Genomic DNA, 18,311 nt, shown 5'->3' on the forward strand with positions numbered 1-18,311 from the left:
ACTGTTCATGCTTTATTAGTCATTCTGTTCAAAATTTTATTAAGAAAATAATAAAAGGCCTGCAGTGTGTGTAAAACATTAGGACACAAAAGACTTATTGTCAGAATATTTGCAGGATCCCCAAAATAGAAAAACTACCAAAACCAAATTAATTTACAGCTTATAATTATTTTTGAAATGCTACACCAGCACACTAAATTTCTTAACCAGTCTAGAATATAAAAGATAGGACATAAATGATCTTATCATCATGGCATCTGATGCTGATAGAGACGAAAGACTACATTTTGTATTCTCCAAACAAACAAAGAGGATTTGAGCTTGGGACAGCTGGAGCAGGTTGGCACTTAGTCTGGCAAGGTTCTAAGGTACATGTGACCTTGAGGACAGTTTAATTTGCATTATTTTGTTTTCAGGTCTATCAGCTATACTTCCAAAAATAAAAGTACAGCACATAATTTGGTAATGTACCAGCAAGTGTGAAAAACCAGGCTGTAAAGGAAATACCGTACATACTTCTCTTTTTTCTGCAGAGTAGTGTTTTTTCAAAGCTCTTATCAGGAAATCTAAATAAATAAAGCAAGCAAAAGCCAAAGCATTCTAGCCAAAATGAGTGTGCCCATAGAGGGTGGAGTAAAAATGAAATAAGAGGCACCTTGAGTCCCAATGACAATCCCAACACCCTCAGAACCCCTTAAAAGAATTTCTCAGAACTTCTAAATCTGACTAAAACTCAGATGAAGGCTAAAATTAAAACTTATATGGATTCATAAGTAGAATCGAAAAGTTATTTATATTTCAGCTTAGCTGAGAAAATGTCATACTAAACTGAAAATTGGTCACATCATTAGAACTCAAAGTGCCTGACTCTGAAATTGCATTTCTTTTTAGAACACTTCCATCCCAAATTGAAATATAAGATCAGAAATACTAAAAAAGAAGAGTTGACCTATGCAATAAATGCCTGCTCAAAAACACTGTTACCTGAACAGAAACAACATAGGGAATTCAGGCTTTGATAAATGACCTCACATATAATTTTCTTATTCCATCATGCAAATCTGAATTCAGTATCAAAATCAGAAAGTCACATATCCATTCTTCAGGCTACCTAGAGAGATTTTTTTTTATCCTAGATAGAGCAAAACTAATTATTACTATTAATTGGTCACTCTCTTTACAGTGTAAGGAGATAAAAATTTTCTGCACAACCTTCAAAATCCCGTAAGTTAACACAGGTGTTTTGTTCTGTTTTGCAGTCCTTAACTTAAAACAGTCAGTAGAAAAAGAAAAGCATTCAATGTCTCTTTCTCATTCTAGCCTGGAAAGGTTAAAGTAAAAAATTGAATGTGTTAGCATCATTCAGTGATGTACCTCTCCATAATTTCAAAGACTTTTTCAAATTTATAAGTTTAATTGTAAAAAATTATAAATCAAAAAGATACTTTTTCTTGCTTGTTTTTGCTTTCTTTTTCTCTATCTGTATGATAAAGATGAAGAACACATCTTGCTTTTTAAACAATTTTTTTTTTTTTAATATTGAACCATTAGCATAGTCCTTTAGAAAAAGTCAAAGCACTCTCATCTATACATTATCTCCCATACATACTACCAACTCTAGGGCTAGATTGCCGGGTACTGAATTCAGTTCAATTACTCTGTATAATCTTGATGAAGTTACTTCACTTCTCAGTTTCCTCACCTACAAAGTGGGAATAATGACAATTCTTATACTTCATGTAGGACTGTTATGAGAACTAAATGAATTAACATATATAAAATACTTAGAACAGTACCTACCACATGGTACACACTACATAGCTGTTAACTGATTTTTCTCTTATAATTGTCATCATCAATCCGCATATTTAGGCCTCACAACAATCCTGTAAAGGTAGGATTGCAGGTTATGATTTTACCCTTTCTCCAGATAAGGGAATCTGGCTCACAGATATCAAATGACCCATCCAGAGTTACAGTCAAGAAGTAGAATCAGAACTAAAGAACCAAGGACTAAGGATCAAGACTTTTCAGTACACTGTGTTGTATCACATCATGGTATATTTTTTTTTGAGCTTATACAGTTCAATATACTTCCAGAGGACAGAATTACTACTGTTTTTAAACATTTAAACACTCAATTTTAAGCAGCACACACTGATAGCCATGCTAAGAATGAGTCTTTGATCCAAAAGACACTTGCATCTCTTCTAAGTACTTCAAGAGTAGTAACATGATTCAGACTTTTAAAGAGAAGTCTGCACTGCATAAATAGGCTGGCAGGACCAGATGAACCTGTCACCAATTTTCCAATATTCAGAATTTCCTTTAAATAGCTAAGATGTATGTATATACCCCATGAAATTTCAGGAGTTCCATGTTATGATTTATGCTGGGCAGTGGAAACAGAATGGCATTAGAGTCAAAGTTCCAGTTCCAGTTCCATCTCTCAAAAGCAAGAGATAATGGATAGTCATGTCACTTCTCTGAGCTTCAGTTACTGATCTGTCAAATGAAGACCTACTTCACAAGGCTGTTATGAGAAATAATGGAGATGATGTAGGTCAAACAGCTTTGTAACTACAAAAACTATACTAAGATGTGTTAACATTACTATTAGCTACTTTGATTACATTGAGGGCTAATACTAAGCATCCATTCATTTTTTCCATGGAAAATGGGTGGAAGACCAAGAAACAAACATATGTATTTCTCTTTTGATTTTAAATTAAACAATAGTGAATATTTTCAGTCAAGACACAAGAAAACACAGAAGACATAGGATCATCATAGCAGTAATCATAATACATTATACATAATACATTAAACTACCAAAAACAAATTAATTTACAGCTTATAATTATTTTTGAAATGCTACACCAGCACCCTAAATTTCACCATACCATCATAGAAACATAAACGTTATCCTGTTTGTTCACAAATGTACATTAACACACAACAAAACTTCCACTCTTACACACTCTTTAGTGCCTTAACGTTAAAAAAAGAAGGAGTTAGACTACATAATAAAGTTCCCTTTTAGAGCTATTGTATTTATGATTTGGGGCCTGTCGTTAAAAAAAAGCAAAATCATTTAACAGAAAGAAAATTCATAATAGTGGGACACCTGGGTTGCTCAGCGGTTGAGCATCTGCTTTTGACTCAGAGCGTGAACCTGGAGTCCCGGGATCGAGTCCCATGTGGGAGAGGAATCTACTCCTGTAGAGCCTGTTTCTCTGTCTGCCTATGTCTCTGCCTCTCTCTCTGTCTGTCATGAATAAGTAAATAAAACCTTAAAAAAAAAATTCAAAATATTTAAACATCAGAAATGTGACTTTAAAATATCACTTTTCAAAAAAAATAATAAAAAATATCACTTTTCTCACACCATATAATTAAAACATGTCCCAAAATATCCAGAAAATTGGGTAATGGCATTTTTATAGTTAAACTTACTAATAAATTCAAGAATTACAGAATATTTCCCAAAAAATGGATAACTAATTGGATTTACTAATGTAAGATTATAACTCAGTAATTATCAGTATACCATACACAATACAATATAAAATATACAGAATACTAAAACAAAGTCAAACTCTTATAGTTCAGAAAATAATTTAATTATTTAAGTCCCTCAGATACTGTGATTCTCAGCCATAATAATTCACTATTAAAAATATAAAATAACTTCAACTGCTTAAGGTCTCTGTCTTGGTATATAAAGTATCAGATTCCATACTAAGAAAATAAAACCACTCCTAATAGTACCTCATAGAATCCAAAAGGGAAAAAAAAAAACAAAAAACTTACAGTAAAAGTTTTAGAAGTTATTAATACTAAAATTTAGCAAGCACCTATTATTTGCAAAGCACTACGCTAGCTACCATAATTCAAAAATTAAATCAAATCCCTCTTTCTCAGAAGCATAAAACTTGGGCAGCCTGGGTGGCTCAGCGGTCTAGCACCGCCTTCAGCCCAAGGCCTGACCCTGGAGACCTGGGATCAAGTCCCAAATCCGGCTCCCCACATGGAGCCTGCTTCTCCCTCTGCTTGTGTCTCTGACTCTCTCTCTTTGTGTGTCTCTCATGAATAAATAAATAAAATCTTAAAAAAAAAAAAAAAAGCATAAAACTTAAAGGCCAAGTAGGAATAGTACCATGGCAGGGGGAGAGCAGGGGCCCTCTACTTGGGACTGCTTAGGTCTTTTTACCCAGTGATTTCAAAATCAGAACCAGTCACATATCTAATTTAGAAAGAGTCCATGTTTTTCATGCACAAAACCCATATGTGCATTTTTTTAATTAACAGTGACAGATTTGTTATGATTTTACATATACACATAGTAAAGCTGCCTGGCCCAACAAAAGTCACCAGGTGATTTAGTGAAGTCTAGAATTGGGAGTCAGGAGATCATTTCTAACACTAATTGGAGGAAACAACACCAGTATTGTCTGGCCATCTAACACATATTATATCTTTGGGTAATTTATTTAAACTTCTCTAGGTCTGTTCCTGCATCTACAAATGTCTAGAGTCCAAAAAGTATCTGGATTGAAGGTTCTCACTTTATTTTTTTTTTAAGATTTTATTTATTTATTCATAAGAGACACAGAGAAAGGCAGAGTCACAGGCTTAGGGAGAAGCAGGCTCCCTGTGGGGAGCCCAAAGTGGGACTCAAAAGTCCCAGGACTCCAGGATCATGCCCTGGACCAAACAGAGGCACTCAACCACCAAGCCACCCAGCCATCCCCGAAGGTTCTCACTTTAAATTAAGATTCCTGGGGGCCACTCCCAGTGATTCAGAATTTCTGTAATGGAACCTAGGAAGCTAAATATCTACCAAACACCACAAAGTGACTGAAATACACAGGTGGTCCTCAGTCACACTTTAGGTCATCACATGTCCTAGTCACACCAGATGTCTCTAATGTCCCTAACTGTATAAAAAGATGACACAATTCATTTCAGCACCAATGCCTTAGAAATTCTGGATCTAGCATAATGTGCAGGCCATATAGTAGATGCTAAACAAATTTTTAGAGGAAGAAAGGGAAGAAGGAAGGAAGGGAGGAGGCCAGATAGCTAACTGCTCATATTTTTGGCTAAGAAATACACAAAACGGTAGTAAAATTAAAACTGCGCGAAACACATCAGCTGCCAAAGAACAAAAGCCTCAGTCTCTACACACATACAATTTTAAGCATTAAGATGAGCCATTGTCAAACAGCAAACTACTAAAGAGAAAAAAGGGAAAAAACAGTACACAGAAGCCAAAAGAATTTTAGTGGAAAATTACTGGTGACTAAAACATAGCAACCGTTAACTCTGGATAGAAGAGAACACAGAATTTTAAGGACTGGGACATGGAACTAAAGTTTGAAGGTACTGGTTACTCAAATGCATAAATTTCACTCGGGCTAAAAGAATATGGATTCCAGAAATATTGGTGACAATATTAACTTTTGTCCATTGTTTAATTCCATTTTCCCATTCACTTACATTATAATTTTTGAGATGTTTTATCTTCACTTCTGATGATCTTCAAATGTCAATGGCTCTTAACACATTAACTGTAAACAAACACACAAAGGAACTTAGGGGAATTCAGACAGTTAAGGAACCCTACAGTAAAGTATTCTAAATTATCCTGTAAAGCCTGCAGGGGAGGGAGAGGCCCGAAGAGGCTTTGGTACCATGTTTACCTGCTTCACAATTTATCTGATGTTCAAAATGCAGTATCATTCTAATGACACTATCCTCTTTATCATCAAGCAAAGAAAAAAAAAATCATCCTATTTTCTGTCAGAAGCAAAAAACAATCAAAGCCGGAGAAAATTCTCTCCAAATAGAGACACTCTGAATTCACTGATGTACTGAGTATTAGTATCTTTTTCCTGCATTACAGTGCAGCCAATCAAAGAACCTCATTTCCTTGCCACTACCACTTAATCAAACCTCCCCTAGGACTGCCCTATAACTACCAAGTTTTGGCCTAGACCTAGAACGCTAAATCTTCAGGCATGATCAGTTCTTTACAAAGACCTTGATGTTAAACAGACCATTTGAATCCAAATGTCAAAGTGCTCTCCCTAATCTCCAGTTTTCTCATCTGTAAAATAGAAACAATGATATTGTTTATTTTATATAATTATGAGGATAATATGAGAAAATGCATATTAAGGGATTTAGCACCATGCCCAGCAAGCACTCAAAAATAGTAAGTGCTATTATATATACTACTAATAATCACAACAATAAATTTACTTCTGGAATAACTGTCTACCACTTGAAAAGCAAAGTTTATCCCAGGTGTTTATATTTTTACATACTACCTTTGGTTATAATGAAAGAATATTATCCAATACCAATAACAGAAGACATCTGTATTATATAAAATTTTATTTTGGACTTTGCTGGGCATCCCAGCTCAGCTCAAGAAAATTAAGGCTTGAGATCACTAGCCTATCTTCAGTCAAAGTTATTATTCCTTTTGCTAATACACAACCTTCTAACATAGTCTACTTAAAAAACCACTCACTTGCAATTATCTGTGAAAGGAGATGGATATATTTGTGACATGTGCCTTTTAAATCCTCTGAGCCCAAAGAATAATGCCATACCAACCCAGAGGAGACTTCTCTACCCGCTTCAACCCACTCCCAAATGATTAAACACCTATGTTTGACATTACATGCTTAAAATATTAATATTTAAGTTCAAAAACACAAAAAAATGCATAAACACAGATTTCTCTGAGTTTCCAAAATTTTAGGTCAAAGATACACAAACAGTCAATATTGGCAAAAGCACTGATAAACCAACATTGCCCCAAATGGACAGGTTTATTTCCCCTATGGAGACTAAACTTTTAGAACTGATGAGAAAAACCTAAGTGGAACCTGATGCAACATTTTGGGGGAGATAAAACACATGGATACATGGCTGGGAAGCAAACTAGAAACAAAAGAAGAGTAAGCAGTGTTGGCCACCATCCTCATTACCACCACTACTTTACCATGCAATCCTTGAGCTCTTCAAACAAAATAAAAAATGAAATAGATCAGATGATCATTTTTCATTTGATTTCCATTTGCCTTTCACTTAATGAGTTGACAAGTATTAAACATACCGGTTTTCGTTATAATCCCAGATTAGGATTATAAAAATCTGGCCCAAGAAAATACACAAAGAAAGTACGAAGTTAAACTCAAGAGTTTAGAGTGTTCCAAGATAGTTTTCTTTTTTGGTCTGCTACAATATATCATGTCTCTTAGCATATTTTCCACTTTGGTCACTGCTTTTGCAAGTCTAAGAAGGTCTCTGCTGAAGTATTGTCAACTTTAACCAGAAATGAAAAATGTCTTCCTTGCTAAAAATGATTCATTTATATACTATGGAGAAGCTGCAGTCTCCAATGCCTATTCCCTCCTATTTCTTACAGATAGAACCTCCAATTTTTAGCTCAGCACAGGCTTCCCAGAAAAGACTACATATCCTGGCCTTCCTTGTGTCTAGGGATGGCCATGGGACCATGGGACCACATTCTGGCCAACTGGATATAAGCTTAAAAGACTAGATGTAACCTCAAAAAAGTATCCTTTAAAGAAGGAAAACATGCTTTTCTTCTTCCTTTCATCCTTCCATCCTTCCTTCTGACTACAATGAAAGCAATGGTTAGAGCTCCAACAGCAATTTTGATTCATGAGTTAACACTGCAGTAAAGAGCTGTGTTCTTGTTACTTCAGGTCCACTATATCAGATTAATATTGACTATCTCTGGGCATTTTTATGTCGGAGAAAAACTAAAATTATCTGGTTTAGGCCACAGTAAGTTTGGATTTTCTGTTATATTCAATCAAACCTAAACCCTAACCTTAAAAAAATAAAATAATAGGAGTTTTCCAAATATCAGTATTTAGGGCTTTTGAAGTATATAGTTTAAAACATATTTTAGGGCAGCCCCGTGGCTTAGCAGTTTAGCGCCACCTTCAGCCCAGGGCATGATCCTGGAGACCCGGGATCGAGTTCCATGTCAGGCTCCCTGCATGGAGCCTGCTTCTCCCTCTGCCTGTGTCTCTGCCTCTCTCGCTCAATCTCTCTCTCTCTCTCTCTCTGTCTCTAATAAATAAATAAAGTCTTTTAAAAAAAATTTTTAAAAACAGATTTTAGAAGTGAATTCTTATACTGAAAACATAGTATCTGCCTTTATTTAATCTAGACTAAAACGTATTTAAAGACCCCAAGAGTTAATCTCATAAAGTAAGAGTCTTTGAAAAGTCATCAGTGATTGCTGCTGTAAGTACTAAGTACTTAACAGGGGAAGAACTGTGAAGTTGGAGCGTTAGTGGTCTGTAGTGATGGCAGCACTGGCACACACATAAAAGCACATTACGAGGGACAGCACAATGAGTTCTGTGTAAGAAAATTACAGGAAAGGGAACTGAGACTATTATTTTCATTAAGTGGGCATCTTCTTCGGATGCCTGGGTGACTCAGTCAGTTAAGCATCTGCCTTCAGCTCGGGTCATGATCTCGGGGCCCTGGGATGGAGCCCTGAGTTGGGCTCCATACTCAGTGGGGAGTCTGCTTCTCCCTCTGTCCTTGCTCATGTGTTCTCTCTCTTGCTCAGTCTATCAAATAAATAAATTTAAAAGAAAAAAAGAGGGCATCTTTTCTAGTCCCTTCGATTTTAATAACTTTGTACCAATCTTTTGTTTTCAATAGTTCCATTTTTAACCTGACTTCCTGTGGGAAGAATGCTTGTAAAGTCACTCCCTATCCTTGACTATCAACTCTCAATAGTTTTTAATCCTATCTACAGATTTAACTAAATCAAACAATAGGACAAAGATAGCAAGTGCTTTACCTATTCAAAACTAATTTTCTTAAAAAGAAAAAATAGTCTCACTAAAATCTAGAGAATTTCCACTGGTCAAGTACTGAATCACATGCAACCTTTGGCCCTGTTGATTTTGAATACAATAGCATGAACTTGGCAGCTTTACAAAATAAACTTACTGATTTCTGGACATCTGTATCTGGGTATTTCCTTCCCTTGGGCGTAATCCAGACTTTACTGGTTCAGGTGATGGCTTCCTGGAATTACTTATTTATAATGTTTTTTAAAATTTATGTTACAACTACAGATTTCACCAAGGACTTTTTTTTTTTTTAATTTTAAGATTTACTTATTTGAGAGAGAGCATGCATGAGAGTGAAGGAGGGGCAGTAAGAGAGAGAGAATCTCAAGCAGACTCCCCACTGACAGTAGAGCCCCATGCAGGACTTGATCTCATGACCTGAGCTGAAACCTAGACTTGGGCAATCAACCAACTTAGCCTCCCAGGCACCCCAAAGACCTATTTTTAAGTAAAGGCTTAAAACATGTATTCCTGATGTATTACTCATAGCTGAGAAAGAAAAACCACAAGAAATTTCCTAAAAATCAGGTATCATAAATCTCAAAGAGATGACTTTTACCTTTCACTACTTCAGTCAATATTTCTACAAAAATGCTTTTAAGTAATCAGCTTATGGTAGCTGTAACATAGACCTTAACTTAGTCTGTTTCAACAAATACTGATGGAGTTACTAAAAACAATTTGTAAAAGATCTAAAGCAGTGGTTCTCAGACTCTAGTTTTAGTTTAGGATCACATGGAAGACTTGCTAAAACACACTGTGGGCTTCACTCCCAGAATGTTTTATCCAATTGCATCTGACATAGCACTAAGGAATCTGGATTTTTAACAAAGCCCCAAAGGATTCTGATGCTACTTATTTGGGAACTACTGACTGGTCTACATTAATGGAAAACTACTGATGACAGCATAATGAGGAAAGAAAATATATATATATATGGGACCCAATCTCAACTTTAGTATGTTTCTATACTTTTGATTAGTAATTAATCTTTTTAAATTTTCTTTCAGAAAAATCTACATGGTAATTACTGATTAGTTCACAATAATATTGGACCTTATCTGACAGAACTTTAAAAATCTCTTAGGGTCCTAGAATAATGAAATACAAAATAAGTATGTCCAATATTTGACACAAGGGGCTAGTTATTTTGCCAAGGTTGGAAATTCAACCTATAAGTTTTGCTTAGTCCCATAACTAGTTTCTACCACTAATCCTGGCCAGTTACCTCAGAATACATGCCAAGAGTCACAAAGGGAGTGGGTAAGAATGTGCGATTGGACACAAATCCATCACCACTACTGGAAAACAACTCAAAAGCACATGTCCTACCAATATATCAGCTCTAAGTGACCTTGAGGCTGAAACTAGAGATGACCTCTTACAAAAAATGTGTTTCAGAAATCTTAAAAACTCTTCTCCCTTTTCAGATTATAAGTACCATATACATATAAATATGTAAATATAAATGCTAAAGAATTTTATTCACTAGAAACCAACTGATAAACCAAAATAAACTGAGACAAACAAGTGGTGCCCAGAATAACTAGAGAATGAGGGTATATAAAAGATGAAAGAAAACAGACATTTAAAAAGATGACTGACATAAGTCAGACAGAAAAAGACAACAATCCAGGGTAGTAGATGGAAAAGCAGGTAGGATAAAATGAACACAATGTTATGAAGATATATGACTGGGCACAGAAAAGATAATGTAGCCAATAGAATCAGCTCAATGTGTCAAGAGGCATCATGCAAAAGTAACTTTAGTAGCCTGAAATTGTGTCTTTATAGGCCAACTTCAACATAAGAAAACCTTTTTTAATGCTTTGAGTGGAGACAACAAAGAAGAGAGCAGAACATTCAGTCAATATTTCTTTATTTAAACATTTAGTGGACACCTATTTGGCACTAGATGTATTAGCAGGTGATTATGCATAGTAAAAAAGAATCAAAGAAATCCACTCAAGCAGTACATTTTATAACAGTGTACAAACTGAAAAAATGGAAAACCAGATACCAAGATAGTGACAAATCCTGCTGTACAACTTAAACAATCTAAGGCTCAAGCCTTACCTACCTATCATATCTAGCCTACAGTACTGTTTTATCTATATCCTGTACAAATCATACTTATGTCAAGAATCAGAGCAAGGGCAACAAGAATTAAATTATGGAATAGAGCCAGATTATCAGTGTGCTGAAGTGAATTTTTTCACAACTCTCTCTCTGTGGGGCTAGACACATTGAAGAACAGACAACAAAGGATATACAAGAGCTGATAAGCAAGATTCACCAAAAAAAATTACTTTTTTTTTAAGGATACAAGATGACATAACTATAGCTTATTAGGAAACTACTATCTGGATATCACATAAAAAAAATAAAATAAAATCACCGTTTTGTGGCCAAAAGCAAGAAGCCTATGGTGACCTAGAAGGCAAAGCCAGAAGTACTAGCAACTCTGAGACAACTACATAGATAAACACAGATAAACAGACATATCAAGACTCGACATACATTTAAAGATTTTATTTATTTATTTGAGAAAGAGAGTGTGCACACCAGGGTGGGGTGCAGCAGAGGGTGAGACAGAGACTCTCAAACAGACTCTGTGCTGATCACAGAGACCAACTCCAGACTCAGTCCCACAATCCAGAGATCATGACCTGAGCCAAAACCAGGAGCAGGACACTCAACCAAAAGCCACTCAGGCACCACAAGACTCAATGTACATTTAGCATGAACTATAGGTCTCACAAAAGCCAGTTGCCCAACCTGAATGGAGTGTGTCATTTTCAAAAAACAGTGGGCAACCAGAAGGATTAGTGTATTATTTTTCAGATTTATATTCCTATTTCCCAGAAAAACATAAAACTTACAAATTAACACATTTCAATATAATATTTAAACTGAATTAATATAATAGAATACTTGAAGGAATCAGATAGGCATGTATTACTAACTTTGATTACAAATCTGACTGAAGCCTTTCTGCCAAATTGAAGATAAATATGCAGTTACATAGTTTCCATTTTCAAACAAATAGGAAGCATTGTTTTTGCATGAACAATTTTTCTTGAAGCTAAACTCAACAGAAACTTATATCAATTTAGTCTGTAAAAGACATATGGAATACACTGAACATACTAGCTATTGTTGTATCGGAACAAATTCACGTGGCAATTTCCTAATTGAAAATTTGACACTGAAAATTTCCTAGTTGTAAAAAAACAGAAGGCATAAAAATAAACTACAATTTAAGGGCAATGTTTCTGCAGAAGGCTGAGACAATACAGTCCAAATATTGATATTTTGCTTTATTACAGGCTATCACAGTAAAATCATAAACAGCTGGATAGCCAGGTAGCATAGCTATTATAATCATGGTTTTTGCCCTCTCACCTACAATTTATTGTTTGCCTAGATTAAGTTTAAATTTAAGCTTTCTAACAAGTGTCTACAATGAAACTATTTTACACTGTTGATCAAACATGTGTAATGATTCTTAAAAGACATGAAAAAATTTAGCAGGGTGAATTCTACATAGTAGACATTCAACAAATGTTATTTTTTTTCTACCTTCCAGAGGAAAGGAATGAAAGCTGGCATTCTCCTATGGAAAGTAGATCATACTTATATTTTTGTCCAGAGAGGAAGAGGCTAACATATTCTAGTCAAAACTATCTCAAGGAGTTAATTTTCTTAAATTCAATGTCAGTAACATAACTTTTAATTAAGAATTAAAATATATAAACTTTAAAGTTACTGGGCTTTCTTTGGGGGAGGGTATAAATATGCTTAAGTGGCACAATTAGGTACGTTAATTTGTAATAACAGATTTATTTAGTATAATTTAAAAACTCCATAAAGGGAATATCTCAGTAATTGATAAGAATGTATCTTTTTTTTTTTTTTTTTTTTTTTTTTATGATAGTCACACAGAGAGAAAGAGAGAGGCAGAGACACAGGCAGACGGAGAAGCAGGCTCCATGCACCGGGAGCCCGATGTGGGATTCGATCCCGGGTCTCCAGGATCACGCCCTGGGCCAAAGGCAGGCGCCAAACCGCTGCGCCACCCAGGGATCCCGATAAGAATGTATCTTAATCATTACTGTCATTAAGATAAAGAATGACAGAATTTTAGAGCGCCAAGGGACGTTGCAGGTTCTCTAGATCAATTTATTTTGAAAGATGTGAAAATTGCAGACTGGAAAAGTTAAATGATACAGGCCAAAAAACTAGAAGAGCCAGGGACTTTTAAGAGTCTGAGCCTCCTAACTTCCAATACATTCTTCATCCTAACAGACTATGCTGCCTCCTGCGGTTCCACTTCCTCTTGCTTGGGTGATATTACTGGTTGCCTCATTTGTTTTCTTTACATTCTATTCTGAATCATAGCTGCCATTTGTAACTTTCCTATACAATTCTAATTTTACAACCTGTTTTCTGCATAATTTTAAGCTAAAAGTGTAACTTAAGTTTCCTAAATTTCAGAGTACTAAAATTTTTAAAATACTTGAAACATGTACAATATATGTGATCGAATGCAAAGAAAAATCCTTCTCTCCTGGGTAATTAAATGTATAGATTCAAAAAAAAATTTTATTGAGAACCTGTGACATGAAAGGTGTCTCTGTTAAATGCTGGAGATAAGATAGTAAGATGTGGTCCAGTAGATTACAGTCTCACAGAAAATAATTAACCCACGATTACACTGTTTGTTGAGAACTCTGAAAACGGTGGGAGCAGGTTCCCAGGAGTGCTTTAGGAAGAGAATCTAATGTATAACGAAGGAAACAGCTAATATTTTCACAATAAGGTCTGAACAGTAATAGGAAAACATAGCTATGTCACTCATATTCAGTAGAGTGCAAAATGAACTAAAAGTTAGAAACTTCAATTTATTCTGAGGAAAATGAAATTTGCGTTTTCACACAGATTAGTATTTAATAACTCTAATAATAATTAGACTATTTTTTGGTAGAAAAGAACCTGATTTTATTGTGGCTACATAACAAACACAGGTCATCTATTATTTTTTCCTTAGATTTTAATTCACTATTTTAAAACCAAAGGGAAAACATTCTCTGAAATATGTCTAGTTTATACTCACAACAGCTATCTACAAAATTGCATAGTAAAGTCCTCCTCAAAATTCCAGGAAAAGAAGAAAAATCCCATCTGGTCACAAGAGAAATAACCAGGAAAACCGGTAGCCCCAGAAGGAAGAAAGCTAGCACTCATTATTCACTCAGGGTTAAGGACTGCTCAGATTCCTAATGATTTTCAGCTGCAAGATTTTGAAAGGCGATGTATAGTGGGCATTTTTATTTACATTTTTAAAGCAAAATGGGGGGAGAGGGAGGAGTATAGAGAAAATAATGAGAAATAAAGTGATGGGAAAAAGAAAAAAAAAAAAAAAAAAACGTGAGCAAGAATCCCAAAATCGAAGACATACGAACAGATGGAAGTAAGCCTGGAGAACGGTCTGGAAAAGCGTATAGTAAAGAAAGGCAGGGAGGAAAGGAGGGGTGGTGGTTGGGGTAAGGGCTGTCCAAAAAAAATAATTCGAGAGGGAATGAGAAGCAAGAGATACTAATGAACTGGGGCTGCCTCCACCCGGGATTTAAAAAAGATGGTTACAAGAAAGAGTCGCCGGCAAAGCAGCAATGAGTGTTCACCTTCCCTTCTCCCCAGCCTGCAAACCCCAGAGGGGGAGGAAGACGTGGCTCCCAGGTCCCAGGAGAGGAATTTCGGCGCAGCCATCAGGAAGCAGAGTCGAGAGCTGCCCCCCCCCCGGCGGGTCCAGGCCCCTCTCCATCCCTCTCGGGCGCTGGGCGCTGGGCGCTGGGCGCTGGGCGGGGCCCGGGGCATCCCGGTTACCTGGACAGAGAGTCCACGCTGGGCGGCCGTGCTGCGGCCGGCTGGGAGCCAAGACTCTCGCAGCTCGAGCTCTTCTCCATGGCGCGGCGGGGACAGCGGGACGGAAAGGCTGAAGCGACCTCCGCGGCAGCGGAGCGGGAGGAGCGGAGGGCGGAGTGCGCCGGGCAGGGGCCGCGGTCAGGCCAGCGCCGGCCCGGGAGGGAGACCGGAAGCGGCCATGTTCCCCCAGCCTGCACCGCGCCGAGGACCCCGGGGCTGCCGCCGGCTGCGGCCGACGCCGGCTGCGGCCGACGCCGCGCGCTCCTGCGCCCTCGCGCCGCCCCGAGGGTCGGGGGACCCCTGGGAGAGGAGGATGGCAGGAGTCAAAGAGAGGACCAAGTGCATACCGGGGGCAGGGGCCTGGGGCTGCGGGTAACTGGGCCCGGGGTGCTGGGAAGGACGGGGCAGTGCCCCGGCGCGGGCGGCGCGGGGCGCGGGGCGGGGGCCGCGGGGGGGGGCGGGAGAGGGAGAGCGGGACCGCGTGCAGGGGCAAGCGCCCCGGAGATGGCCAGGGTCACCAGATCTGGGGCTGGAGATAGTAATCATTAATTAGATAAATTACCAATTAAATAGTGGTTAAAGTTCCTTCAGCCAGTCAGACATGAATTCAGAGCCCCCCGTGCCCGTCAGTGGCAGCGTAACCCGAGGCATTGAACACCCTCTTTCTTATCTGTTAAATAGGAAAATAACATCTTCACAGATTAGGGGAGTTAATACCTGTAAGATGCTTAAAACAGTATTTGTCCCCAAAGTTCACAGCAGCAATGTCCACAATAGCCAAACTGAGGAAGGAGCCACGACGTCCACCGACGGTGAATGGATAGAGGACGTGGCCCGTGTGCACAGGGAGCGCCGCTCAGCCCCAGGAAGGGGGACACCCGCCCCCTGCTGCGGCGCGGACGGACCTGGACGGTGTGTGCTGGGCGAAGCCGGTCAGTCGGAGGAGGACAGTGTGTGGCTTCGCTCACGGGGAGAATATAACTAATAGTGAGAGGGATTGTAAGGGAAAGGAGGGGAACCGAGTGGGAAAAATCGGAGGGAGACAAACCACGAGAGGCTTCTAACTCGAAACAGTTGCAGGAGACGAGGTGCAGGAATGGGGCGGCCGAGGCGCGCACTTGACGGGCCGAGCACGGGGTGTCACACTGTATGTTGGCAGATTGAATTTAAATAAAATATTGGAAAGACAATTATTGGCACATAGTAAGCACTCACATATTAGCTGTTAGTAGTACTCCCTACTTTGTGAGGGTTGCTAGGATGTGATGTATTAAGGTGTATAAACAGTAAAACAGCTTCAAAAATGGTAGCTGTGGGACGGAACCTGTAGGAGGGATGGCAGAGAAGTGGGAAGTGGCTGGCATGACAAAGGTAGTGGAGAAAGTATAGGACAGGTAGGAAAAAAATTAATGCTCCTCCATCCCCCACCAGCCCGGCATTGTAGAAAGTGCGCTAGAAGAGCGGAAATGTTTGGTCCTACAATGATTTGAGGTCTGTGGGGTCTGTAAGCGTGCAGGGGCAAAGCACTTTGTCATTAGTCCATTGTACAAACAAGGAGGTGTGGAAGAGGAAAATGGGAACTGATAAGTATGCAAAAAGAAGTAGATGCATCTACTATTGAATGTGGCAGTGTTGGATAGGGGACAGATTTTAGCAATCTTTCCCTGCCCTCTTGAATTCCCCTGCGGAGCAGGAAGGGAGGGTGGAGAGATAGAGCTGTGATAAGAGAATAGGAATTGGGTGAAGGGGAAATGCTTCTGCTGATAATTTTCTGTTATGGAAGACACAGGAAGGACAAAAGAGAAATATAAAGGAACTTTTCTGATTGAGACCAAATCGCAGTGTATGAAGTATAAAATGATGCTAAGATTATTTCTGTAAAAATAAAAAAGTGTATTAAAAAAACACTTCTTGCCAGAATAGAGTGATGTTCATTTAAACTAGATTTAATTCATACTGACAACCGATGTTTTAAGAAAATCTTAAAAGTATAGGGCCAGTGAAATATTAACATGCAAGTACATTCCCCAAAAGAACAACCTAACCTAGTTGTGTTCATCATACTTATTAAAATAAAATGTTTTTAAACACAAAAGGTTTTGCCTTTCCATTTTCCAGCTTGGCAAGGATCAGATGGCAGCTGATAGTTTTTATTTATATGATTTTTAAAGAGTCCTTTAACTGTACTCCTCTAATAAGCAAAGAGAATAGGCAGTTAGAAACACTTAACAAGCATAAACATCTACAATGATTCATAAAAGAATTTGCTTATTGATTCCTGGTTTCTACCTGGCTTCCAAAATGCTGACTCACTGTCATCTGACATGGATTTTTCTAAGCTAAGTTTGGTGAAGATGGATGAATCCTTGAATGGGAGACCCAAGCACTCTCTACAGCCCCGTTTTTTTCTAGAACTATGATAATAGAGCACTTGAAACCATCTGCCTGATGAGGTAATAATTTGTATATGAATCTCTCTGGTAATTAATAAAGAACAGTGCTGTGGGGCACCTGGCTGCTTCATTTGGTAGAGTGTGTGACTTTTGGTCTTGGGGTTGTGAGTTCAAGTCTCATGTTAGATGCTGGGATTACTTAAAAATCTAAAAAAAAAAAAAAAAGCAATAATGTTAGTGTAGAGATTTTAGAATCAGACAAATTTGAATTGGGCCCTGATTCTATCATGTACTTGCCCTGTGATTTCAATTAAGTTGCTTCTCCAACAACTGTTTTCTCACCTCTGAAATGGGAATAAAAACATCCACATAATGGATTGTTTTTCCCAATACAGAGTTTGCACAGTAGGATCTCAGTAAATGGATCTGATGCTATTGTTATTTTTTCTTTCTCTGAACTTACTGCTTTACTTCTAAGTATTAAAGCAGTAATTTCTGAGAGTGAACAACAAGCAAAGAATACTTGAATCTGGGATCCCTGGGTGGCGCAGCAGTTTGGCGCCTGCCTTTGGCCCAGGGCACGATCCTGGAGACCCGGGATCAAATCCCACGTCGGGTATGGAGCCTGCTTCTCCCTCTACCTGTGTCTCTGCCTCTCTCTCTCTCTGTGACTATCATAAATAAATAAAACTAAAAAAAAAAAAAATACTTGAATCTCAGCTAAAAGTTAAATGATTAGTACTGAATTGTTTTTCTGACATATTGGCTACTGTGTCCTATATCCAAGAGAAATTCCCTTGATTAGAAATCCCCCCTTCAACTCAGTTTTCTTATCTTTTAAAAGAACACTTTAGCCTATCCCAGGTCTTCAGAAACTATTGCTAAAATTAAACTACAGTGTAGGTTCATCTTGTAGCTGAGGCACAGGTGTGCAGGAGCACCTGGCTCCAGGGAGCCCATACAGACCAGGTGCAGCCACTCCCACCTGACAAAATCCAAAGGCAGTGAAACTAATGGTGGTGAAACAAGGAAAGAATTTATTTCAGTGAGGTCAACACAGGGAAAACAG

At 38.1% G+C, this 18,311-nt stretch overlaps 1 protein-coding gene across 5 annotated transcripts in view; it reads right to left on the reverse strand.

Annotated features, from left to right (window-relative positions):
- The window catches only part of MTMR2 (myotubularin related protein 2), a 120,910-nt gene extending 105,689 nt beyond the window's left edge, over positions 1-15,221 (reverse strand). For 2 of the 5 annotated variants that reach the window (XM_041730782.1, XM_041730784.1), the window contains exons 1-2: positions 14,811-15,221; positions 5,503-5,573 (exon numbers count right to left, since the gene is read on the reverse strand). Coding sequence is in view for 1 of the 5 variants with exons in the window: in XM_041730780.1 (XP_041586714.1) it covers positions 14,811-14,890 (80 nt within the window). In the remaining 4 variants the exon portion in view is untranslated. Of the gene's footprint in view, positions 1-5,502; positions 5,574-14,608; positions 14,712-14,810 lie in introns of those variants that run through there. The other 3 variants (XM_041730783.1, XM_041730780.1, XM_041730779.1) reach the window with 2 other exon arrangements.
- Between the last annotated feature and the right edge of the window lie 3,090 nt (positions 15,222-18,311).

The sequence above is a fragment of the Vulpes lagopus genome, chromosome 15, assembly GCF_018345385.1.
Source record: "Vulpes lagopus strain Blue_001 chromosome 15, ASM1834538v1, whole genome shotgun sequence".
Lineage (NCBI taxonomy): Eukaryota > Metazoa > Chordata > Mammalia > Carnivora > Canidae > Vulpes > Vulpes lagopus.